At 41.9% G+C, this 27,201-nt stretch overlaps 1 protein-coding gene across 3 annotated transcripts in view; it reads right to left on the bottom strand.

Annotated features, from left to right (window-relative positions):
* TLK1 (tousled like kinase 1) overlaps positions 1-17,727 on the bottom strand; it is a 67,759-nt gene extending 50,032 nt beyond the window's left edge. For 2 of the 3 annotated variants that reach the window (XR_013922253.1, XM_080346364.1), the window contains exon 1: positions 16,888-17,276. Coding sequence is in view for 1 of the 3 variants with exons in the window: in XM_080346364.1 (XP_080202490.1) it covers positions 16,888-17,032 (145 nt within the window). In the remaining 2 variants the exon portion in view is untranslated. Of the gene's footprint in view, positions 1-16,887; positions 17,277-17,614 lie in introns of those variants that run through there. The other variant, XM_080346365.1, reaches the window with a different exon arrangement.
* Between the last annotated feature and the right edge of the window lie 9,474 nt (positions 17,728-27,201).

The following is a 27,201-nucleotide window of genomic DNA, read 5'->3' as shown; positions in this document are numbered from 1 at the left end:
ACTGGCCTCCTGAAGGAACCGCGAGCTCTTATTTCTGAGTGACGGCATTTTCCCCACACATTGCATAAAAGTAATTGTACCTTCCTTCAACACTATAGACAACACACCTATGGCACAAGTGTGAACACAACCTGAGGTGCAGCACCGTACCTCTGACAGATAAGCACTCATGTAAGCAACAGAAAGACTTGAAAAAAAGAAGAAACCCACCTGACTGAGCACCTTTAAAAATTACATCGCAAACTTGCAAGGTGATAACGTGCATGTCCATGACAGCTTTCAAGACTGAAGTCTGTCTAACAGTTAATGGTGCTGATGGGTCTGAAAGCTACTGAAGCTTTTTTGCAACATCCACTGAAAACAATGGCATGCTGTGTCTCCTTCCAAACCTGTTCCTATTCAGAAAACAAGTCAACATCTAGTTTTATTTGGCACGTGAATACTTATAACGGCCTGGTTTTTAGCCAGACCTTTTCTTTATGCTAGTTTTTGCTGAAGGAATTTTTTACAGATCAATTTTTTCCCATCTTGCCCCAGAAATTATTACGCCATTATTTTTGCAGCATTTTTTCCTTATTAATGATAGGAGTTGGAAAGTATAGAATAATTAATAGAGAGAAGACGTGGCATGGAACATTCAACATGGCATCTACTTATCCATTTCCATTAAGTTCTATATAATGCCATGTGCAACACATACAGGAAGCGTTAGCATAGCAAACACTGCTGTGAGCAACAGTACCACGGCAAAGTCCTTCCTGAGTCTGCTGAATAAATTTTAGCGTGATGAATGAAGGGAGAAAGGACAACTGAAAGAACATGCAGCATAGTACTAGTATCTTGAAAACTGTTTCTCTTGGATTTGCCATCTCTCAACAGCAGTAAGGAGGCTACATTCTGAAAATTGGTATCACTGTATTTTCGCCTCTCCACACACCTTGACGAAACTTGAATTCAACAGTTAAGTTAATGGGCATAGTAACAGAAACATCTGCTATGCCCAACAGCAGAACAATCTACTTGGAAGAATCTCCAACTTCTAAAACCCCTCTTCATGTCCAGTAATCCCTTCTAGGCTCTTAAAAACAATATTGAGTTAGGTAAGATCAGAGTGTACTTCCTAGATCAAAATCCCCAACTGCAAGATGTTTCTTTATTACGAAAAGCCCTCCTATATCAATCAAACAGAAAAGCCACTACAAAAAAATATACTCCATAGAGCAGCAGCATCAGTGAATAATATCCCTTTTGGAAATGTCCTCCTTAAAAATACTTATTCTGAACTCATACAACTACCAGCTTAAAAAATTAAAATTAAAAAATTGCTAAAAAAATATTTTCCAAGTTGTTGGCTACAAAACCATATGCAGAACAAGCCTGCCAAAGAAGTCAACACTCTGCGCGAAGAGAAACTAGATGGGTGATATCCTGAACATGTTCATTACAAGAAATGGCACCATTCCTTTGCAGCTTGTCCCTACATAATCCCAAGTGTCATATTTTCCTGCTTTTTAAAAACCTGGATTACTCACTTGCAATTTTTCTCTAGATTATTCTGAACTGCCAAGAGTGATCAAAGAGTAGGTTCTGATTTGGCAGAAAGATTTTGGTGGCTTTTCAACACCACCAAACTGGCAGAGCCAGAATGTTTCAAAGAAACAAGCAGGTTTGTTAACTTGGTCTTCGCTGACCATTTTGTGCTCTTTGCAGCTAAAGACAGAGATACCTGACAGCAGGTTTACTAACCAGTTGACTCTCACTGTGTAAAGTACTGCTCTAAGCATTCAGTCTGTTTAGAATAAATGTATAGATACTGGAAAACAAATGCATCTTCAGTAAAGCCTTTTTAATGACAACATCTGATCTGAACATCTGCTACAGTGACAGGACAATCAGAGATACAAAGCACTCATTTAAGGTGCTTTTAATAAAGTTTTGTTCAAGACAACTGTCAGTTTTGGCAGCAACTGGGTAGCCAACTAGCACATCCTCCTGATGTTTCTCGTCATTTCTGACCACTGTGGTCTGTGCCTCCATAAATGTGATACAAACCTCTTTAAAATCTCCCATAAAGCCTTAAACAATCATATTTAGGTTCCATGGGGCTTTCTCCTGGAAAGGGAAGATTCATTATACATTTTTAAGGTCAAAAGCAGTTAGTTTTTCTTTCTTCAGAGTTAAGAACAATGTTCTGGATAAGGAAAAACCACACTAAATGCATTGGTTTATGATTGTATTCTACAAAGTTAGAAGAAGCTTAGAAGAAAATATGAAGGCACTCCTTTGAGCTGCTTTAGTCTACTGGATATCCTCAGTCAATCAAAAGTAAAAAACTCCTTGTTATTGTCCCATAGTGCGGTATCCGTGATGCTATATTGCACTGTACTACTGCTAGGATAGATAAATGAATATACAATACACAGACAATAAGTTTATGCTTACAATTTCCCCATAAGGTAGGAAAAGCCTATCTGCATTCTATAGAAAGCACTTAATATCTTGGCCAAAATTATGTGAGATATCTGCGGCAGAAATACTAAAAGACTGTCTTCCTGGGTAGCAAACATCTGCCTTGAACATAACATTATGTCAAGAGAGACACAAACTAAAAGAGCCTGGGCTGCATGCATGCAGGTGACATGCTGCCTGCCTATCTCCACCAGCTCCCCTTTCAGGTCTGTGTAGAGGAATCTGCAGCAATTACTGTTGCTTCCAGACAGTTCTGTAAAAGGTATCCAGACAGAAAAGGAGAAGCAGAATTTGCCCATTTCAGCTTCATTTGCTGCAAAACCAGACGCTCCCTATGCCCTTAGGGAAGAGGCAGCAGGCAGGGAGAAGCACACTGCACGTTCATGGGTCACTTGCTGCCAATGCAGACTAACAGGTCACAAGATAACACCAGTTTTGTGATACTCCCAAAACGTGCATCACACTCCAAACAAAAGTGCACTACTTTCTATCTCTCTATGCTGAAAAGTGCTAAAAGCCTGGAGCAGTCCTGAAGAAGAAACATCCACCTAGAGAAATACCAGAAAGTACAGTGGATTTCATTTGGTGCATTCACTTACAAGGAAACAAACCAGGAGTTCTCAAAGCTCAAGTCCATGAAATGGCTGTCTGCAAGAATTTAAAATGGCACAGGCCTTTCCCACATATCAAAAATAAACAGCAGTTTCTGCTATCTAAGGAAGGAGTGAAAAGGAAGTTGAAAGCAGAGGTCACCTAGTGAGCAGGAAGGGAGCGCCAGTGCCCCTTCCCACGAGGCCTTTGGTTCTCACCCTCCCTCCTCAGACAAAGTAAACCATGAAGGAACAAATATAAATTGTGCCGCTTTTCCCTAAATAACTTTGACTGCAAGTTACCTATAGGGTAGAAAGGCGGTCCAAAAACCCCCAACAATTTAGTGGAATAAATGTTTCTTATTTTTCCAAGTTACAATACCAGTCATTTGGTATTTGAAAGCTGTATTTGTGTCAACAGAAGTGTGTTTCAGTTGCTAATTCCCTGAATTTCCTAATCTCCTTACTTCTGCAGCTCCTGCTGCCATTTCTGCCCTCATGATCTCCAAATGCTCCCCAGCGCAGGCAGCCCCTGCCCCCAGCCGAGGCCAGGGCTCTGCTCCCTGCAGCACACAGCACGGTACAACTGCTGACCACAGCCCATAACTCTTAACCTATAGTGTTCTCTTCATTACATGCTATAAATAAGAAATAAAGCAAAAAATCCTAAGTCTTTCCAAGTATATTAATCTATTTCACTCTTAACACTGTGATCAACTCTAACAACTCCCATATACTTAGGTAAGAGGCCACAGTTCAACAAACATGCAAAAATCTTATTACACCTCTAAGATGAAGCTGTGACAATAAATTCACCTCTAACTGTCACCACAAGACTCATGAACTATTTTGGTTTTTGAACTACGCCATTTTAAGAAAAAACAGTACAAACCTCGAAAAGCACTGTCAGTTTCCTCCTTTCAAAACATCTGCATGGTGCACATAGCATAGAAAATACAAAAACTGAAACAAGAAGAATTACATTAAAAGATTTAAACTGCAGGATCACAAGCTTGGTGAGAAACCACCACACCAGGCAGCTCATGCAGTTGGGACCCTGTCCCTGTGCTGAGCTCACTACCTTCCTCTTGTAGGCACCCTGACTAGAGGATAGGTGCTGCTCAAAGAACCAGGCAACTAGATACTGTTCCTTAAGCTTTTGTGGTTTGTCTTAAAAAAATAAAGTACAATTCAACTAGCAGCCTCTGAACTGACAAGGCAACCCAAGCTTCGCTGAATAGGGGAAGAAACCCATTTTTTAAAAGTCCTTTGTACGGAGGAGCTTCTCAGAATACAGCTCTAGATAAATTACACACACAGAGCTGACATGTTACACCCACGTTTTCCTAGGACCTTGCAGCATTGCTCCCATTATACAGATAGGGAAAAATGAGACTTCTATGAAATCACACATGAATCAGTGAAAAATCAAGTTTGAGACTAAGGGTAAGAAATATTTCAAACTTTGTATGCATCCTTCTCACAGCACAGCTACAAAGCCTGTTGATACCCACAGTATACATTAAATTCAGTTGCAACTTTGTGTACTGAACATTTTTAAAAATTCAACACCTGCATAGTTAACAAAAAAAGCATCCTATGTAACCATCTGTCAAAAATTCACTTTTAGCGTTCCTGGGCATTATCATTAAAGAAATCTGCATTACAGCCATTGCTCCTTTGCAGTGTTCATCACCTAATTTTAAACCAGCTTTCTTTTCTGCTACACTATCACTTTCATTCAAGTTTTAAAAGAAAGAAAGGTTTCTCACTCCTTTCAACACAGTCCCTTCCTGAGAACCGAGCAAAGAACAGACTTCATGGAACAAAGTCTGTGATCACGTGAATAACATTTTGTAACATAAATGCAGTTGAAGCCCTGAGGGCAACTAGAAATTAGGAAAGGGCAGAGCTATAAGTCTTTGATATTGCAAATAAAAAAAAAAAGTCAGGTATATATTCAAACCATATTTCAAGACACCAGTAAAAATATTTACGTGCAATTAACATCATCCACCATGTAGAAGCACCTGAACACTCAGCTACATAGTACTTGTTGCCCTATGGAACTAACGACATTTCTTCTCAGTTAAAGGATAAGGACACTATAACGGCACCTGTGGACCACTGCAGCCTAATTTAAGAAGAAACAAGTGTGATCCAAGTTCTCTTCTCCAACTAACAGAAGATAAAGCAGCACTTCTGCTTAAAACAGCTCATACCAAAAGCAAGGGAGGACCATGAAACCCCTCGGGTGGCTGCAGCGGGGTTCTCAGAGCCAACTTGTACGGCCCATCAGAGACACAACAGCCAGCGCTACCGGGAGGCAGCGGCACACCTTACCAATGGCTGATAAATCGGGATGCATTTCACCTGGCGTATGTTTGCCTCGACTGCTTCCACACTCCTGACTTTGGGGGTAACTGAACACCAAGCTAACCACACAGAAGATTAAAATAAAAAAAAGAATTGATCTATCAATAAATCTATAATGGACTGCGAGGATCCAGAACTGAGCCAGGCTTACCTCCATCAGTTAGAAAAGGCGGACAGGCCGAATGAGACCTATGCCTGTACAGTCAGAGAAGGTTAAAGCCCCAATGAGTCTGCAGACGTGCAAGCGGACCTGCTGCTCACGCCACAGGCCCACCGCTCTAGTGGGTTGTCCATCTTAGTGACAAAGAGACAACTGAAGTTTAAGAACTAGTAAAAGCATTTGAAAAAACAAAAACCACACCACAAAAAAACCCCCAAACACAAACCCCAACACATCAGGAAGGAGAAAGTTTCACCAACAGCAGTTTGCAGTGAATTCAGAAAAAGGCCAGTTGGAGGCCACCCTCCTCACCCTGCCCACGCAGCAGGAGCCGCCACCGCTCGCAGGGCCGATGCCACCACCTGCCCCAGCAGCTGCCAATGCCGTGTTGCCACCGTTAACATGCATACATGGTGACGTCTATACATGGAAAAGCTTCTAAATATTAGGTGGCAAATGCAAACACCAGTGACCAAGTACACCATGCAGGTTTTGGTATACCTCTTAGAAAAAGGTCAGTTTAGTCTCTAACGAAGCCATTTTACATCCCTAACAGCTAGTGATGCTATATACCTATTTTGGTAGTACTTGAATCACTAATTCTCTGCTTTTATGTACAGCTTTCGTATAAAAAAATAATGTACTGCAAGTACTACATGCTAACATGATTATTCACCAAGTAAGATAAATTGTACTAAAACCATCTTATTTTGCCAGAAATAAACTCTTCTGCTCAGTGCCTTTGGATCATTCATACAACAAACCAGATCCAATAACTCAACTGGTGCAACAAAAAGTCATTTTAATGACCTGTCTTGACTTAAACCTAAAAACCGTGAAGAATTTCCATTATTAAAGACAGAAAAAATACTAACAAATCCTGTTATTTACCCCAAATCCCTCATTTGGATCTTTATCCACAACAATCTTAAGACTGGATTTCACTTTTTCTCAAGCAGAATTTTGACAGCTAAGATAAACCAACATTCCTCTCCAGTCTTTCTAGACACAGGCACTGCGGCTGTGAACCCCAAACCACACCAAGCAGGCACCACTGCTGCCAGGTCTACAGCAGGAGGGCTCCTGCGCGGTGACACACCGGGGAACACCAGAGGACAGACTCCCAGCCGCATCCTCACAAAACCGCACCACCAAGTGTAGCTCCAGCTGAGCGCAGGCAGCCAATGCTTGAATGTCCAGAAGGTTCTTGCTTCTACAGCATAAACCTGCTCCCTTTATCAAAGATCACCCTCCCTCCAGGAAAATCACCAGCATGCACAATTGCAAGCTGAGCAGGGGGAACGCGACTTCAGGGGGGAAAGGACAGCTTAGCACAGAGGAGCAGAGGAGTGGGACAAGACTGGAGGTCACCCCTGTGGCCCAGCACTGGTCGGGAAGGGAAACTGAGAGTGGGAGGAGGCAGGAGCTGGTCCAGGCGAGAGCACACACCCCAGCCACAGAGCCTCGGGGACAGCGGCGCACCGCCAGACTCTGCAGCTTCCGACAGTCACCGCTACTGCTGCCTCACCACTCACTTCCCCTAGAAAGATGGGATCTCAGAGCTGCAAAAACAACAACAAAAAGCAAAACCAGCAGCTTCTCCCTTTCTCCCTTTCTTTTGTATGAACAAACTTGAAGAAAAAGAGAGATTTAAGGAAAACAGCAGGAAGGTGTTGTCAGACTCTGGCAGAGACTGGTGCCTGTTGTTTGCACTTCTGCAGAAGAGAAAAACAAGTGAAAGGCTCCGAGAGAACAGCACGTTGTGATTTAGCCAGGAGAACAAATCAGGTCAACTTTCAATCACACGACACAGGGAAGAGAAGGAGGAAAAAAAAAAAGTCACTATTAAGGTCATTTACTGGAAATTATTTTGTTGTCATAACTTCAATATTTCATTCCCAAATTATGACATATGTTGCAAATATAACAAATAGAGAGAAAAATAAAATAAATACAATACTAATCTATAATCTTAATATACAACCAGACTGCTTTTTTTTTGTGAGCTCTACATTTTTCTATTTAAAAGCAAACAGCAACGTAAAGAGCTAAAACTCAAGATATGGCAAAACCAGTACCATTAATCTAGCAGCCAAACTTTATATAATCTGCAATACTCATCAGCAGGTTTAACAAAATTACATACTTGAAAAAATGAGTCAAGTTTTTAAGAAGTATGTAACAAGAGACAACAGGAATTTAGAACATTTTTACTGAAGAGCAGCTGAAGTTTTTGTGTAAGCGGAGCTTGTTTGTGAAATGCTGTGGGGGATGGGGGTCCCTAACAACATTAGTATTCCTAATGACTAAACAGACAACTCATCGAGACTTCACACACAGACTTTGTGCATATATAAAAGTGTGTACATGCATTATATATAAAATTGCCTCTTCCTTAATACTAACCAGTTGGATGTTCAGAATGTGACAGCATGTATCAAGCAGGGGACTGAAAAAAATCTATGGATGCAGAATACAAAATATCATCTAACAAGGAAGCAAAGACCATGACGTGCCTTTGAATACTGGTGTTACCCCTCTTAGGCATTATTAGTACCACAATCATTTAATAATACAATTTAATTAGAAAGAGGTAACATGCAATACGATTATATAAATAGAGGTAAATTAAATAGGCAATGAACTCCACAAAAAGCAATCACATACTGAGGCAATAACAAGGACAGCAAAAAGTATTTTTTGTAATATCTCATTTAAAAATCCTAAACCTGCATCTCCAGGATTTACTTCTATTTGTATCCCATAGTAATTTTAAAATATGAAAATCCCACTCCTCATAATGGCCCTTCATAATACTAAATACAAAGGGACTACAACAAGAATTACTCCACAAGTTAAAGCTTGCAGAAAACTTGCAAGACAGACTTTTTCCATGGTTCAGTACTGTGAATAAAACTACTGAAACTAAAATGCAACACTAATAATCAAAAAGTTTCTAAAATATGTATCAAAGACACAGCAACCACGCCCAAACAACAGCCGGCTCAGGGAATAACTGACTTGCAAAAGAAACAAAAACCAAACAAAAAATATCCACTGCCTAATACTGATTAACCAACTCTTACCAATCTATAATCACCACAACTAAAACAAAAGAATTACCTCATGAAGATAATGACACCACTCAGACCACCATCACTCTTCTCTCCCCGTAAATTGTCACCTGGCTGGTGAAGGGAACAGGCCAGGGGAGAGAGCGGGAAGGGGAGCAGGACACTTGCCTGGATTTGCCTGAGCAGTGGACCTTGACTTTGAAAAGTTCCCAAACTTCTGATAACATCTTTTAAGAGAACTGTTAAAAACGGATAATTACCCATCCAGGCTAAAAGCATTTGCCAATAGAGACCTCCAACATAATACCTGCAAAAGTTCTCCCACATAAACTAAAATAATATTTGTAATATATAAAAACTCACGGCTATTTCAAAGTCACTCTATTTTTCATCATACAAACAATGTATTTATTAAGAGAACTGGTTTCATCACAATCTTGAATGTGCAAATACAGTTGGTCTTTACAATGATATCACTTAGCATGATATCACTTAGCTTGCTGTAAGTCACCAGTGTCAACCAAAAAAGTTGTCCTGTCTAAACAAACATATTTTTAATTATAATTCTGTATAAATTAATATAAAAATACATGTTTCTACTGATGTTAAAGAAAATATTACTAATAATGTGCGGATTTTATTTTCAATTGCTTTATAATGAAAATGTCAACTTACTAAAGGATATTACTTCTCTCATCACTTTTACTAAGAATAAGCAAAGAAAGAGCAAATACTGTAACCTCCCTGAGGACCAAAATAGCAAAATTCAGGACAAACTTGTGGAATCTAAGAGAACGCAGCATTGACTTGGAAAAACAATAGTTAACAAATATGGCTCTGCAGTGTAAGGGCCTGAGTAGCCTAAGCCGCGGCAGTGAAAAAAAAGTAGTCTTAGAAATCCTACTTGCAGCATCCTCTGAGTTTGTCTCCACAGAATCAATAGGTCCAAGAGTTCAGTGGTTGGGAAGAGAAATGGGAAACCCCTCTTCTGTTAAAGCTGTGTGATCTCAAAGGCACCAGAGACCCAATGAGTGAAGACCAGCACCTCACATTATTTCAACTTAAATAATTATTTGCATATTTAATGTCACTTTCCAATTTGTTGCTCTTAAGCATATAGTTCAGAGGTCCTATTACTAAAAAATAAACATTTGCAACCCACCAGAAGCTATAGGTGCAGAATACAGCACTTGAAGCATCTATACGCTTTGAGCTCAAGATACAGTCATAAAACGAAATATCTAAAATGCTGGGTGTATGTGACATCATACAAGCGATTTTCCTAAAAGTATGAAGATTTCCCATTATTCCTCAAAAAAGGATATTTTTCTTCCTTTTCTCTTATAGGTATAGCTGCATCAGAAGCCCAAAGAAAGGGAATCCAGCATTTGCCAATTGCCAAGTAATTATGGTCGGGCTTCATTTCCTGTAAAAGGCACTTGAGTTTCTTACCACCATCCTCATATCTTAAAATCTGAAGCGCAGAGTGCTTTGTTCTTAAGGACGTTATAAAGAAAGCACCGCGGCCTTTAAGCTTCCACCCACTTAAAACTGTGCAGATATGATGAGGCAAGATACATTGCTTAATGCTTCTGCTGCCACCGTGCAGCAAGTAGAGGTGGTTCCAGGGAACACTGACCTCCCTGACGCTCAGCTTCATGTAAAAGCTCCAGTAAATTAAGTTTCCCATTCCAAAGCGATCAGATTCCTGTCACAGATGTGTAATTATCCGACGACTCCTAGCTTTCCCTCTAAATCCTTGGAGGACATTTGTTAGCCTCAATGCCTCTCCTGCTAAAGTTAAAAAGGCCTTTGGAGCACAGAGTGGATGAATTTTCCTATTTGCTTATTTAAAAAATACACTCCAGCATTAAACACTTAAGCTAAACATGGAGAGATAAGAATCTATGGTGAGGCTTAAAGTTTATGATCTATTAAATTCGTACAAGGGAAAAATACATTCAAGCAATGTAAACTTTAATGCTCTGCTGGCAGCCAAACCACCACCTCGCTGGAAGCCACCCAGATCGGAACTCCGAAGCACTCAAGCGGCTTTCACCATCAGCCGCTTCTGCCATTGTCGTTTGTTCAACCACTGCAACAGTTGGTTCACTTGGAACCACTAAGGACCAACTGGCAACTTGGAAAGCGGGAAGCGTGGCTTTCTTTTCCAAATGATGAGCAAGAAGGAACAGTCACTGGATTTGATCTGTTAACTCTGAATCTCGCAAGGCGCGGTGACCAGAAATAACTGACTCATTTCACAAACTACAGACAATTCTACTTAATCTGGTTTAAATGCAAAACACATTTGGACATATTTGTTTCTTGTTATGTATCTAGCACAATTAAGATTCATTTTATTTCACTAATAAAGTTAGCTAAAAGCTTTCTAAAGTATGGGAAATTATGTTTCTTAAACATTAAGAATCTAAGCTGTATAACTACTTAAATAAATGCATATAGATGTGCACCCTCCTGCCTAGCAAGACGCATGATCAAATTAGACCAATTAGAATCAACTTTTCTTTAAGAAAAATAATTAAGCACAAATGCAAAATAAAATTAAAAACAATTATTTAATCAGGATTTCCTGCTCGCTGATTTAAGCCATGATTAAAATTAGTAATATAATCACCCTGATTTCAGTCAATTCCTCCAGCACGGACCCAGCCCCAAAGGCTCGCGCTACCCCAGCCTTCCCCATCAATCTTCAGCACGTCCAACCTCACTCAAGCCCTTCTACTCCCCTCTTCTGGGACTCAGTTTGACTAGAGGTCGATCAATTTCACAAGTGTTCATGTTCCTACCACCTACTACATCCTACCCAGGGAAAGGCTGGCTGCCAGGCCTCCTCTGCTGCCATGTCCCTCAGGAATGAAAGGAAGGAGTGAGACCTCCAGAGACAAGGTGCCTGGGAAAGAAGCAGACCTGTAGTTTCTATCCCAAACACAGCACTTCAACGTGGATGGAGTCAGGACGAAGGGAAATGTAGGATTCAAAATACCTTCTGATGCTCACTAACCCTTCTCCACTGCTGCTGAACTCGATCCTCAAGCACTGAGCATAAAGTGCAGTATTTGTCCCTTGTTATCTTCGGCAACCATTAGAAGTTTTCCACCCGCAAGCCCACCTGAGAAACTGGGGTATACTATGGCGGCCGGTTTCTGTTTAACCGCTCTCCAGCGATCACAGCTGGAGCACCGGCATTCCCAACAGAAATCCTGACCACTCTTCTTCCTCTACCCATCCTCCCCTCCACCCAGAGCAATTTGGCAAACCAAATTTCCGTTTTCCTTTTTTACAGCCGAAACACACCAAGCAAAACAGAAAGAATAAAAAGTTCCTAAAGACAATGCTTTTCTTCCCCCTACCCTAGTGTGCTTTTATGTTTTAGGGGAGCTACAGTTCAGAAAATACTCTGCTGCATAAAAACAATTTACTAACTTCAGCTTTTTCTTGTGTAAAAAAACTCAGCATGGATGTCAAAAATTTAGTATGGGAGTAATCTGGATTGGAAGCGAATACTACTTCAATACAGAACCTTTTATCAAGAATACAGAAGGCATAAAGGATTATTTAAGTCTGTCATATTTCCATAATCTCCATTCTTCAGTACCAAAATTATACAGACCTAACTTTGACTGTGATGCACATATATACACAGTAGCTTTTCCCAGGAGTCCCAACAGTATTTTGCAATCATTCAGGATTACCAGGCTCTAAGAAAACCCAAAGAAATGTCAAGACTAATTCCAGACCAGAGTTATTACTAATAAGCAAGTTTACTTCACCTTGCTGAAGAAAACAATTTACTTGCTGAAAGAAAAAGCAAACAAGAAAAAAAAATATAGGAAAAAAAAAGAACGAGAGAAATAACAGGCTTTTTATTTTAAATGAGAGAATAGTAAATAAATACAGACTATCCTTTAATATATTGATTCTCTCTTTAAAATGGAATATGTTAATGGGAAATTCTGTTCTAGGCAAGTTAAAACAGAATTAAAACAATCACCCAAGTACTAATTTACTCTATTCTCTGCAGCATTTGCCTTTCATAAAACCAGATTCAAACATGGGCCCATATTTGTAAAAAAACGTTGTCTTCTCCCATGTCTCAATTTGACATGATATAAAATCTCGTGAGAATCTGGCATAAGCGTCAGCTCACTATGAAGAACACATCTGCAACAGAAACGGCAATATCACAAGCCAGAATCTGTGCATATCAGTGGAACAACATACAGTCATACACAACACCCGCCCATGCTACAGCCAGCCTAAAGAATCTTTTATGACTGCTGCGCTTATCCTAAGTAAAAATATACCATCATCTTTAAACATGAAGCATTCTCATTCTTCTCTGCTCCCACATAAACTGTCCAAATTCGTAAAATTCTCAATTACAGCTGAATGACAAGAAACTATTAATAAACTTACCGAGACCTTACTGGTTAAGCAAATAAAGTAGCTGAGTTTTTGCCCTACAAGCAAACAACAGCAAAAAAAACCCAATCCTGGAAGTCTTAATAAGATCAGGTAGCTTTCATGTTCATGGACTAATATAGTGTATGTAGCCTCTGTGACACAACCTGGCATCTGGAAACATTTTGTAGACCGGAAACTCAAGGAGTTTATGCTCAGATATACAACTATCATCACATCTTAGGCAACAACAAATACAAACAATACACATTTATCAATTTTTTTTAAAAAGTCACCAACAAAATTTGCTGCATCTACAACATTAGTTATTCAAAGAGTGTCAAATGGATGTCACGAGTTTATTTACCAATTTGTTGCCATATGGTTTCATGTTTGAAAACTGAAATTCACATTCCTGTCATGGTAATTCAACTGCATTCGGCATGCAGTTTTGCTTTTTGTAAGGTGTTCAAAGCCAACAGCACACACAAAAAATAACTTGCAAAGCATCATGCTTGACCATCAGACACTGTGGCACTGCCCCCAACCTCAAAAAATAAGCTACCCAAAGACACTCATATGTATCACCCAAAATCTCTTGTCTCTCTGTCTTGTCAGCAATGACCTGAACATCCCCCATTTACAATACAGCACTTTCCAGCTATACGCTTTGGTCTTCTTAGTTACACCCACAAAGCAGTCAAAACTCAATAAACTTCAAACATGAAGTTGCGTGAGTACAATTATGTGAGCTGTGGCACAAGATTTAGCCACACAATCACATACTGTATGTAAAATAATACCACATAGCAGTCCTCCTAAATTCCTGATAGCATCTACTGCAGGGCTCTTGAATAAGTGGCCACATATCCCACACACAAGTTACTGGCATATAAAACAATTGACAGAACTACAGACATTTACAAGCTATACTGAAATGCAAACAAGAGACTATTCTGGTACCATATAAGTGTTCAGATGCAATTGTATTCAAGTCCACCCCAGTCCTTTAATTTTAAAACCTTAAAACATAAATTCAAATTTATACAGCTAAGCCATGATGTCCTTGTAAGCCAAGATATAGAAGATAACGTTCAATGAAAACTGTTGCAGAAATGTTGTAGTGCATTCCAGAAAAGATTAATTATTTTCTTTAATTTCACTTCTATTTCCCAAGTAGTCCCTTTTTGATACTGACAAGGCATTGCATTTTTTTTAAAATAACTTTGTGTGATAGTTATATATACCAGAGCTCTTCTGTTTGCTTCCTCCATATTAGAGCTTCATACAGTATTAGTAGGACGTGCTAAACCAGGGTGCTGTGGGTTTCTGTTCTCAATCAATCAGAACCTTTAAAAACCCGTGTGAGAGATGTGGGCTTGTGCCAAATTTTCACAGTGAATCACAAGTACAGTCAGATAAACCATAGCACACATGGTGCACGCACTGAGGGCCTGCACATCTGAAGGCAACACGAGCAGAACCATCACAGAAGCCAAACAATGAGATCGGAATCCACAAAGGAGAAGTCCAGGCTGGGGCACAAGATCAGCCCCAGTGCCAAATGGTCCGTATCTGGAAATATTCTCCAGTTAAAACCGGCACAGGCATCAGTGGCGATGCAGCACTGATTCAGTATGGGCCGGCAGCCTCCTGCGCCGCCCCAAAGCTCATAATCTCCATTAACATCACAAGGTATCACAAGTTTAAAATCGATGAGAGCACAAACTTCTAAAAATACATTGCACTGCAAATACAGCACATTTATTAGTTTGATCTGACATCATTCTTTCACATATATAAGGCAATGTCTACGAACATGTTTATATTTTGGGGCCTACTGCTTTCAGGCAAGATACTTCATTGCAAAATGTCTACACATAAAGTGTGCTGATAACATCCCATGAGCACAAACACAAAATGTAAATCCAAGTATGGCTGGCAGCTTATGATTTTCAAACAGAGCTGCCTAGTGAGGATGCACAATTATCGCGACCCAGGAACACCGTGCACACACAGTCCATTATAGTACTAAGCAAACACCAGGGTTTTGATTACTCAGTAACCCATGAACCTGCATTAGAGGATGTAAATTACAGTACCTAGAAAAATCCAACACCATGAGTCCTAAGAAAGAAAAAAGTAAAAAGCATCATAACCATCCCATTAAAAACTAATTTCACAAAGATGTTTTTCAATATCTAAAAAGCAGTACTCAAGAAACATAATTTTTCTTTAAAATAAATCGATATATAAGTTGTGCTGCAATAATAATTTCAGGCTTATATGCCAGGTATCTGAAATACATGCAAAAATACCTCATCTATACAGTCTGCGTGAATATTATACGCACGCGTATTCATAACAAGTGTCGCAATACTGAAGAAACCTACTCTCAATAAACTTAAACTATATATTGGGCCAGCAGTGGCTGTTTTTCTAAAAGCTTCAGTTTCCCAGAGAAGATGAGCACAAAATGCCTGCCACTTTGCTCAGCATCTTTAACATATACCATAATTCCTTTCCAGGTATTTTCTAGAGCATTTCATGTCAATCTACCTGGAGGAGCGTGTGCAAAAGTGACACAGAGTGATACAAGTCTGACAACTACCGGTGTGGAAAATGGAGAAACACGGACTGCGTTACGCATTTTCAGGATGTCAAATCCCTGTTACCAAGTCTTTACATAGCTTAACAACCCCTCCCCCCCGCCAAAGAAAAAAAAATATCACGAAACCAAACAAAACCAGAAAGAAGCAGCCACGGAGAGACTTGAAAAACAAAGACTCCCCATTTTCACTATTATTTCAAGTTAGCAAGTTTCCTGTTTGGGCGATGACGTTTTGCAGACGCTACAAGAAATGCTTCACGGTATTCATTAAACTGGGGCAAATCAAGTAAAATTATCTATCTGCTCGGCATGCAAGTATCCATCTATAAAAGTTCTCCTCCGCCACTAACCGGCGTTCAGCAAGTAGTTATTTTAGCTAAAAGCATCGAGCAATCCACGAGCTGTATAACTGCTACATCTTGTGGCAATACATTTCAACGCAAGGAGGAAAAGCAGACAATACCCGAAAGGGAATAGCGAAGGGACTTGTTTGCTCATAACCTTCATACAGATATTCCCTGCAAACACCCACAACACCCTGCTGTCGCTGTCGGTGTAACACAAGAGGGGAGGAGCAGGGGAGGGAGGAGAAAAATATTATCATCCAAGGCGTGATGGAGGACAGGAGAAAGTTGCAGTCATTTCGCGGTGGCCGCAAGGCGCCCTGTCACTTCTGGCCGTAAAACCCGCCGCCCCCGGGGGCGCCTTCCCCGCGGGGCCGAACCCTCCGGTGTCGGCCCCTCTCTCCTCCCCACCTCCATGATGCCAAAAGTGCCCGACTCCCTCCATCGGCAACAACGGCCGCATCCTCCGGCGCAGCACTTTCGCTTTACCGCTGGCGGGGGGAAACCGGTTTCGGGGAGGACGCGGCGAGCTGCCGCCCCAGCACAGCCACGGCGGGCGCCGGGCGGACGGCCCGGGAGCGGAGGGAGCGCGGGCCGATCCCCCTCCGCGGCCCGGCGGCGGGGCGAACAACGAGGCGCGGGCGGCGCGGCCCCGCTCGCCTAGCGGCGGAGGCTCCCTCACCGCCGCCGGGCCCAGCGCTGACCCCGCACCGCCGCCGGGGACACCAGCCTCTCCCGCCGCCGCTCCCCTCCAGCCCGGGACCGGCCTCCGGCGGCGGCCGGCGGGCCCCTCCCCGAGGGCCGGGCCCCCCGCGCAGCCCCGCGGCGCGCTGGTTACCTTCCTTGGGCGGCTTGCCGGGCGGCGCGCCGTGGAGCTGGGAGGCCGCCGCCGCGGAGCAGCCCTGCAGGCTCGGTGGGGACGTGGAGAGCCGGGACCAAGATGGCGGCCCCTCCAAACTTCCACTGCTACTTTGGACACTCATCAAGCTACTTTCCTGGAGCCCGGCAGCCGCCGGGGGCGGCGGGGGAGGCGGCGCGGCGGGGGGACACCCAGCGCCGCGCTCATGGCCGGGGGGCCGGCCCGACACCGGCGCGGGGAGGCCGCCGGCGGGGAGCGGGCTCCGAAGACAGGCGGGGCGTGGGAGAGACGGGGCGCGGGGCCGGCGCAACCTGCCCGCACCTCTGCACTGCGTCGCCGCGGCCGCCGCCGCCGAGCAGCCGCCTGTGTCTGAGGCTAACCTTCCCCGCTGCCGCCGGGGAGGGGAGGGCTCAGGCGGGGAGGGGTCATGCGCAAACACGAGCGTGAGCCGAGCGAGCGCCGCGCTCCGCCGGCGCCCAGCCGCGCCGCAGCCGCCCAGGGCCGCCGGGCGGGGAGCGGCGCCCCCCGCGCACGCACCTGCCCCGCGGCCCCGCGCGCCGGAACGCTCCCGCCTCCGGAGCTGCCCCGGCTCCTGCCCCGGGCCGGCCCGCAGCCGCCCGCCGGCTGACCCCCGCTCCCTCCCCACGCCCGCCCGTCCCGCGGCCGCGACCTCCCTCCCTGCCACCGCCCACGGCACGGCGCTCACCTTCCGGGCCTCGGGCAGCGCTCCGCCGGCTGCCGTGGCGGAGCCGTAGGCGGCTCCCCCGAGGCCGCGGCGCTTCTCTCCGGCCAGATGTCCTGGACGGCTCGGTTCGCCCAAGTCGGAGCCCCCGTGCCGGCCGCCGCGCCTTCCCCCGCCGGGGACGCGGGGGAAGGCGCGGCGGCCGGCACGGGGGCGGGAGCGGAGCCCGTACGCGGCGCTGCCCGGGCCGGGGCCGCACCACCGGCACCACCCGGCGTGGGACTGCGCGGGGCGAGCCCAGCCCGCGGCCGCGGTGAGTACGGGCAGTAACAGCGGGGCCGAACGGGGCACTGCCCACCGCCGTCGAGGTAAATGTCTTTGGCAGCTTTTCTGACAGGGTTCTGCAGGATTTCAAGTGTGTTTCTTTCTCCGAACACGACTGTGTGGTCGTAGAAACTCAGGGGGACCCAAGAGAAGCTGTTGTTCAGAGGAAGAAGGTGTTGCTCACTGGCTGTAACCTGCCTGGTTGCAAAGCATCAGTTCCCACCAGATGAGCTGATCCTCGGGCAGGATCCATGTGGCAGGCCCCACCACCTCTCACCTGCCTCTCCACGCAGGCTGAGGCCCCCAGCTGAGCACCAGCCCTGACCTGTACATCTTTCCAAACGTAATTCTCTGCCTAGAGTTAGACTAAAGTCCAGACATAGCAAAATTTAAACCAACTTATCAGGTTTTCCTTTCTTAAAACTAACATAGTCTTCACTGAGAATGTGAGGCACGTGGCAAAGTCCATTCTGGAACAAAGCCTTTTAATTTATGAGTGCAACTTAAATATGACAATTACTCTGATTACTTAATACCACACTTTGCAGATATATATATAGATATATATATATATGTGCAATGTAAGTACTGCATATATATATATTGCATATCTATATATGCACTCTCTCTCTCTATATATATATATGCTGTATAAGTATTTTCATCACCCAGGCATGGTGCTCATTTTGTGGTTGCTGTGTGGAGACATCCTGGCCATCTACTAACCTGCTTTCCCCTTTGTCTGAGAACGGAAGGAGTAGATCACTGATGTGTGGTTGGATCTGTGCACAACACAGATATTACCCATTCTATCTTTTCCTTTTAAAGTGACATCTGTCAAATTATCTAAGATCTTCACCTCCCACAAGTATACAGCATAGCTGCAAGTTTCTTAGCAATTTGGTATTAACTTGGAGTAAAAATTAGTATGTCTATTTGCTAAATAAGTCTGTTCCAGGACATATACTTAGTAATAGCTATACTTTTTTTTTTTGGCAGAGAGAAGTGATCTGATACTTCAACCAAGACTTACCGGACTTACTTTTTAAGGACTCGATCCTACAGAAGACTTCTCAGACTTTACCTAAGCAAACTACACCAGGAAATTGCAAGTACTTAGGCATGAAGTAAAACAGTGCTAGTTCACTCTGACTGTAATATTAATAGTTAGCAGCTGGCATAGAAACTTCTTGCAAGATTAAAACCAAAACATACTCACAATCCCACAATCCATATGATAGCATAAGTGAATGTGTACCTCATTTCCTGATGAGCATATTCTGCTGCAACATGCTGGTTTTAAAATCTGCCAAGTAAGAAGCAATAATTTAAAGAAATTCAGTCTCTTTGGTTATACTAATTTGCAACCACTTAATACAAACCCTTGCTACCTTTAGAAAAACATGTGAAAAAGCATTATTTTGCCACTTTTGCTTAAAATCTGTTGCCCACAAGTTATTCCCCTGATATGGTTGGGACTCCTTGTTTAAATAAAGCACCACACACTTTGACTAGAGGAACAGCGTATGAAGAGGAAGATCCCATTCATTACTTCTTCTATCAGACATGCAGTTTAAATGTTACGAAAATTCTGAGATGTCTTTTAAACTGTCATAAATTAACATTATGAAAATAATCAGATCTTTGGAATACCTTGTCATGTGTTAGAAGGCACCTCACTGAGGGACCAGGAGTGAGTGGGCAGATACTGCAGGACTCCCCACCAGAGCACTGATTAAACACAGCGCCCGTTGCTTGGTGGAAATGGGTACCTGCTGCAAAATACAGGTTGGGGTCTATTTTCCTAATATAGCATAGCTATATCTCTTGTTTTTGGGAGCTGTTGATGTAGATTGAAAACAGAGTGTGAATTATATAGATTATCTCCAGATGAGACAACCTATATAACTTTAAAAATACATGGAGCTGGTATATTTCCCCTCTATAGTTCATAGAAAATCTACTTTGCTCATAGTGTTAGAGCTGACACTGATTTTAAGGTATCCCCTTATTTGTAAAGCCACATCGCTTCAGTGTTGCCAGTTTAATAGTCTCACAGCAGCAGAGAAGAACATCTTCATTAACACCTTTTAGAAATTTCCAAACATATTCTGAAATACTTCCTTTATTATATAGCATCATAAAGGTGCATAATGCTCTTCAGAGTCACCGGCAATGCCCTGCTTTCAGTTTGCAATAAAACTTTATGGTCCAGTGGCCAGACAGATAACCTCTCCCTCACAGTGGTGAGCAGTCAGCTCTGTGTCACTCACCCAAACTGTTAAAAACTACATGCAACTCAAATAGTAATGAATATTACTTTTTAAAAAATATATATAATAAATATTAAATCTTTGTCTTCTGTTTTTCAGGGGCAGAATAGTCTGCTATCAAGGCTTTCCATGTAAACACTGCATATCATCAACATCAGGCATAACTTGAGGTAGTAGATACAGGGAAATCCCCTTTCAGTGGAATTGCACTGGGTAGTAATGAAGAAGGTGCCACATACCTACCTACAAAGAAAAGCTTCACTCCAGGCAAAGCCCAAGAAAGCTCATTTAGTTTTTCTAACTGTAACGAAGAGACACTCAAAATCCACAGCAGAATACAGAGGAGTGAAATGCCTATGTGCTCTTTTTCTCATGGGAATGTGTCAAATGAAAGTCAGCAAAGGTTTATGCACAGTAGGAGCCCTCAAATCAAGGACACTTGAACAGAAATTTCGTTATTCCAAAAATTAAAAAGCCAAACAAAAATTCTGAAAAACTTAAAAAAATTGTGAGAGCTTTCTACTTTGCCACTGCAATTATTTGTGCAAGAAACTTTTATTGCAGTAATTTCACAATCTACCCCAAAATCTTTATAAAGTAAGATAAGTTAACTGGCATATAGCAAAGGAAAGGGCTTAAAAGAATTGATGGGCTGCATAGTGAAAATAAGGAAGACTACAGCAGAAGTTAAGTTTCTGGAGACATCCGTATTGCATTGATAAAGATAACCATGCACTCAGGTCAAATGTCAATTTCAAAACTTTTTCATACATCCTTTACAGAACAAAAAGATATCATTTCAAACATTACATTTGGTAAAATCCAGAGTTTATCCCAGGTCTTCTTGTGGAAGAATATGCTATGATTGTGGGACCAGTTACAGAGAGATTATAGTTTTTCCCTATTCTGAGACCTTCACAGGCACAAAATACATTTTGGTGCCCTCATGAAAACGATGTACTCTATTAACATCAAATAATACATGTTCTTAATAACTGGGTTTGCCTTACGTCTCTTTTTCCCACCAAGATCAATTTTATATTTACTGGCTTAGGTTTCATGCAAGCAACAGATACTCCAATACCAGCAAGTGGTGACTGATCAGGTCAGGCAACTGATTATATGAATAATGTATGTTTATGTGTAGATTCTAAATAAGACCCCTTTTAATTATGTCAAATTAGAAGGAAGGCCTCAAATACATTTAACAATCAGAAGCAGCAGAGGTAGAAGAGGAACTTGACTTAGCAGGCTTGTACTTCTCAGAATGTAAGTCAAGAGTTTTCAGAATTACGATAAATGACAACATCTCTGGAAAAGTATTAAACTACATGCTTCACAACTTAAATCACTCTGTCAGCTACACATCAGGGCAATGTCAGGAGTCAGAGATCATTAGGGACTTTTCCTTGGATGCTTTTGGTACCTATTTCCTTTACCTGCTTCTTTTGATTAAGAGTTCTAAAATATGACCCACAATGGTATTACAGTTCTTTTTACCTTTTCATATATTTAATCAGAAGTATTTAATATGTAGCCTTCTTCCATTTTCTTCAACTTGGAATAAGTTACTTTCTTTGACAGACAGTAAAGCAACCCAGCCTTGTTTCTACCCTTTTCTCAAACATGCAGTTATCTTCTGTAAGCAATATTCAAGTCATTTGATTTAGAATCACAGAATTGTTTAGGTTGGAAAATACCTTAAGTTCATCGAGTCCTACCAAAAACCTAACACTGCCATGTCCCTAAGCACAACCTCTGCACATCTTTTAAACACCTTCAGAGATGGTGATTCAACCAGTTCCCTGGGCAGGCTGTTCCACTGCCTGACAACCCTCTCCATGAAGAAATTTTTCCTCCTATCCAATCTAAACCTCCCCTGACACAACCTGAGACCATTTCCTATTGTCCTATCGCTTGCTACCCAGGAGAAAAGACAAACACCCACCTCACTGCAACCTCCTTTCAGGTATAGACAGCAATAAAGTCTCCCCTGAGCCTCCTTTTCTCCAGGCTGAACAGCCCCAGTTCCCTCAGCTGCTCCCTGTAAGATTTGTGCTCTAGACCCTTCACCAGCTGCGTTGTTCTTTAACACGCTCCAGCACCTCAATGTCTTTCTTGTAGTGAGGGGCCCAAAACTGAAGACAGTATTCAAGGTGAGGCCTCACCAGCACTGAGTACAATGGCACAGTCACTTCTCTAGTCCCACTGGCCACACTTTTCTTGATACAAGCCACGATGATGTTGGCCGCCTTGGCCACCTGGGCCCATCAATTATTTGCAATGCCAGTGAAACCGAGCTTTTGTTTGTTAAAAAGGCTTCAAATTCTTTGTTAGTTCTGTGTCATCTTGGCACTTTGGATAAGAGATTGACAGTGGTATTTTTTTAAAGCATAAGCTATTATAGTATACCATGCTGTGTATTTGCCAGTATGTATGAATTTTATACATAGATATACGTATACACACATGTACACATGCACTCACCTATCCCGTATATAGGTCATACACTCACTCTGTAACTATGCCAGCACCAGCAGCCAATCTGATTTAACTATCATAGTAGAAAAATATTCTTTTAACTAAATAGACATACTGGTACAGCAGCTTGAGTAGAAAATGCCTAAATTATTTCATCATTGAAACGATGTATTTATGACATTTCTAGGTTAGATGGAATGTAGTATGCTGGGAAAACATAACTTGGGAGAAGAAAATATTGTTTTCTGTCTTGGTGAATGCTGGAAGATTGTAGCTCAAACACCGTCCACCGCTGAGCACATGTGGACCCTCCCTGCATCAGACCAATGCGCTCCTGGCCAGCATGTGCTGGGACGACAGGCAGAATCTTCCAGTCTGTGTCCTGCAGCTCAGAGGGTTTAAAATGCAGTTTTGGCACCAGCACAAGGTAAAATGCCAAGTGACTGCACCAGCACATGCAGACCAACTCAGACTGTAACAGCTTCTGCACCTGATTCTCACGTGGCATTTCTATTTATGACCAAATAGGAATGTTGCAATTGTACTAACATTAATTTTCAAGTTTAGTTAAAGTTTTCTAAAACTGATTCAGAGCAATAATATTTTTATAGGAAAAAGTTATTTAGATCTTGATTAAATAATTTTTGAGGCTCACTGAATTAGAGCTGTCTCCCTGAGCCACATACTGTACTACATGCTTTATAATCTTTTTAATATAGCACTTGCTAGCAACTCTGAGTTGCAAGGTAACAAATGCATACATTACTAATATAGTGGCAAAAATACCTCCCCCAAATATACCAGCATATCAAGAAGCAGAGAAGCCAAAATGAAAAAAAAAAATTGTATCACAGTAAGCCTACATTCAAGAAACAAACACAAACACCATGTAAGCACAGATCTATTTTTATCATCCATGCAATTGTCATAAACTGCATTTATCATACCTTTGATATCATCATCGTCAGTCAGATCCAGTGATCCACCTCTGCTATGATTATTTGTACTGCAAATCTCCAAGAAGCCTGCAAACAGCTTTCCTTCAAACCAAACACAAAAATTAAATGGGTCTTTTTTACCATAGAAATGTTCCTTTCGGCTCCAGTCTCCCTGCTCTAGCTACTAAGATTGTTAGCTGCATTCTAGTCAGAATCAAGGACACTTTTACAATCTCTTCTTATGTGCGTCATTTTAATAAAAAATAATTCGGTTTTAAATGTTCCCTGAAGAAGAAATGAAAAAACCCAACCTGATGGATGCTACAGTCACTTTTTTTTCCCCCACCTGTCTGTTTTCATGTTATTCTATTGCTTTTCTTCCCATGTCCCTTGCAATCTACTTGTCTGCTGTTTCCTGCAATTTTTTCTTACACTTAGACTATTCCTTTTATAGTGCTGCTCTCAGGTAAACAGGCCCCTCTTATCTGTCAGGCTTCTTCTCCATCTTTCTTTAAGCTCATGCTTTTCCACACATCTTTCGTACTTCTGTCTCACTCTTTACACCTTATATCTTCTTTCCTGAAGTATCTGTCTTGCCTAGAGCTTATTTTTTTGCCTTTGATTTTAAGCCATTAGAGACAGACAGTGTTTGCAGAGAGCCATGTCTGTATGTGGTTCCTAATAGAAATGGGGCATGTCTTGATGCTTTTATTCAGGCAAAAGTAATACCAGTTTAGGGCTGCTGTGGTTTGTTTGTTTGGTTGGTTGGTTGGTTGTTGTTGTTAATTGTTGAATAAAGCCTTCAAATTTTGGCGAACTATTATCAACGCTAAGCCTGGCAGATGATGAAATATTATATATTAAAGTGACAGTATTATAATTTACAGATTTCCCGCCTCTAATCCCTTCCAGCTCCAGCTGAGCTGGTCTAGAAGTTCACAAAGCCCTCTGTGGTGGCAACAGGGGAGTTGCTTTGCCCCATCTGACCTAATGCCCACCTAGTCCAGTGTCCTGTCCAGGCACCTTGTATTCCTCCAAGAAAATGACAACAGCCCCATAGTCAGCAGATTTGGGACTACCTTTCTTTCTCACCCACCACCCTGCCACACACACACAAGGTCCTGGAAAATAGCAGTACAGGAGATAAGATGGCCAGCAGATTCCTGAAGAGTACTGAGAAGAACTTTGATTTCAGACAGCTGAGGAGACAAGAGAGGAAAGGATCTTAGGCATATTATTTAGCTTATCAGATAATAGTTCCTGATTAGGCCAAAGGTGGAAGGTATACATATAAAACTGATCACAAAACAATAACATTATTGATGCCAAAGAAAGCATGGAGGGGTAGAAAAAGAATGGGCTTCCAAAAGCAGATTTTAATTGGCTTAAGGACTGAATGGGTGTGTAGATCTTTTGGAAGAAATTCAGAAGGAAACAGGAGCATAGAAGAGCTGACAGTTACTGAGAGAAGTGTATTAAAGGCACAACAGCAGACTACCCTGATGCAAAGAAAGCACTGAAAGAGAGCAGCAAGGCTTCATCAGGAGCTATTTAACTAAAAGACAAGAAGCAATCACACAAAAATGTGGAAACAAGAACAGATGACTGAAAGCATGTTCAAAGGAATAACACACGCATGGGGAACAAATCAGGGAGGCTAAGAGGCAAAATGAATTAAACTAGGGAAGGACCTAAAAGCCATTAAAAGGTTACACACACAGGCACACATGAAATAAGGGAGACAAAGGAAGGTTCAAATCCAAAATCTAACAAGAAAGATAGCAAATAATGTGACACAGAGAAGACTAAAATATTCAATGGTCTTTTTTGCCTAATGTGTCTACAAAAACCTTAACATCAGATATGCACAGCAATTAATTTTAACAAAGGTCAAGAAGCACAGAGCAGAATAGGGAGGGAATGAGATAAGTGATATTAAGATGTGCCGGGTTCCAATCCTGCTGACTGAAAAGTGTAGTTCAGAAAGCAGTGGATAAAATTTGGCTGCCTGTAGCCTTGTGTCTCCTGTTTGGATTAGCCCAGAGCAAAAGCTCCTAAATTTATGTCAGGAATATTCATAACGTTCTTCTGCGAGTTTTCAAATGCCTGATATCATGGTTTCACTTACACTGAATTCCTTGTTGCCATGGAGGACTCTCTATTTACCTGCTCCTTCTCACAAAAACTGTAAAGATGTGGTAGCTTTGAGACCACCACCACTCAGACCAGTTGGGTTGGGAAGGGAGCAACAAGTTCAAGAGGGATGGTGTAGTCTGACTGGTCATGAAGTGCGATCATATAAATTGTATTTCCGTAGGAAAATATGCTAAAAACCACCCTGGAACACTTAAAAAGATAAAATAATATCTGCATGATAATCTGGGGGGGTGGGTGTGGGTGTTTGTGTTTTTGTTTTTTTGAGAATTTGTGAAGTTCAAGAGAGAGCCTAGAAGACTAGAAAGGATTAAAATACTGCCTGTCTTAAGAATTAGAGTTCAATTGACCTAACTTTCATACATTCTTATCCATCTATGAGGGCCACTATCATAAGTTACTAGGCAGTTAGTGTATAGGTATGAACAATACGATAGAAAACAATTAAGCAATAGGACGCTAAAATGTAATCTTAGGATCATTAGCGTGTCAAAACTCTCTAATTTCCTTCTTAGAAAGGGTAACAGGCCTGTTGAATAAGAAAGAAGCAGTAAATGTGATATCTGCACTTTAACAAAGCTTTTAGCTGTGTCCTCTCTAATTTTACCTGCAATACAAAAAATGGTGTACACGAAATCAAGTAAGAGTTGACACGTAAGTAGTTAAAATATTTATCGCAATCAGTACTTATAAACCGTTTCCTGACAAAGCAGGATGGCACTGCAGTAACATCCTTCAGGGATTTCTCATCGGTCCTGTTCTGTTCAATTTTTCATTGAACAGGTTGAATAATAGAACGAGGAGTAAACTTGTGAAATTTGCAAAAAAATCTAGAAGGGGGTTGCAAACTCATAGGAAAGCAGATCAGCATTCAAAATATCTAGATAACATGAGAAACAGTATAACTGCAACAAGCTCCTATTATATACAGAGAAACTAAGCACTACCCGTGACAAAAAGAAAATGGAGTAGATCAAATACAATATGATGATGCTTTAACAAGGCAACAGGATTGCAGAAGGGGATAGGAAGGTTTGAGTGGATTTTAAACTAAGTATGAGTCAACAACACGATGATGTTGAGGAAGGGCATTTCTCATTCCAGGAATTGTGCCGTATGTGAGATGCAGCACCTAATTATTCTACAATCTTCAGTGCCGCAGAGGCCGCAGCTGGAGCATTCTGTGCAATTTTGGGCGACGCACTCCAAGAACAATTTCAACCATTTTGATGGAGTTTAAATAAAATCAACAAGAATGATAAGTTATTTTGAAAATATGACTTAAAAGGAAAGGTTGAAGGAATGGGGCTTGGCTTTCTCAGAACAAGACGACTGTGGGGAAAATGCATATTTTAAAAGGCAGCATACAGAGAGCCACGATCAACAGTTCTTTGTACCCACTTGAATTACCACAAGTAATTGCTTAATTTGCAGCAGAGTA

The sequence above is a fragment of the Nesoenas mayeri genome, assembly GCF_963082525.1.
Source record: "Nesoenas mayeri genome assembly, chromosome: 6".
NCBI classification, from domain to species: Eukaryota; Metazoa; Chordata; class Aves; order Columbiformes; family Columbidae; genus Nesoenas; species Nesoenas mayeri.
Note: the sequence above shows the minus strand (reverse complement) of the source record. Positions and strands in the feature narration are given on the sequence as shown.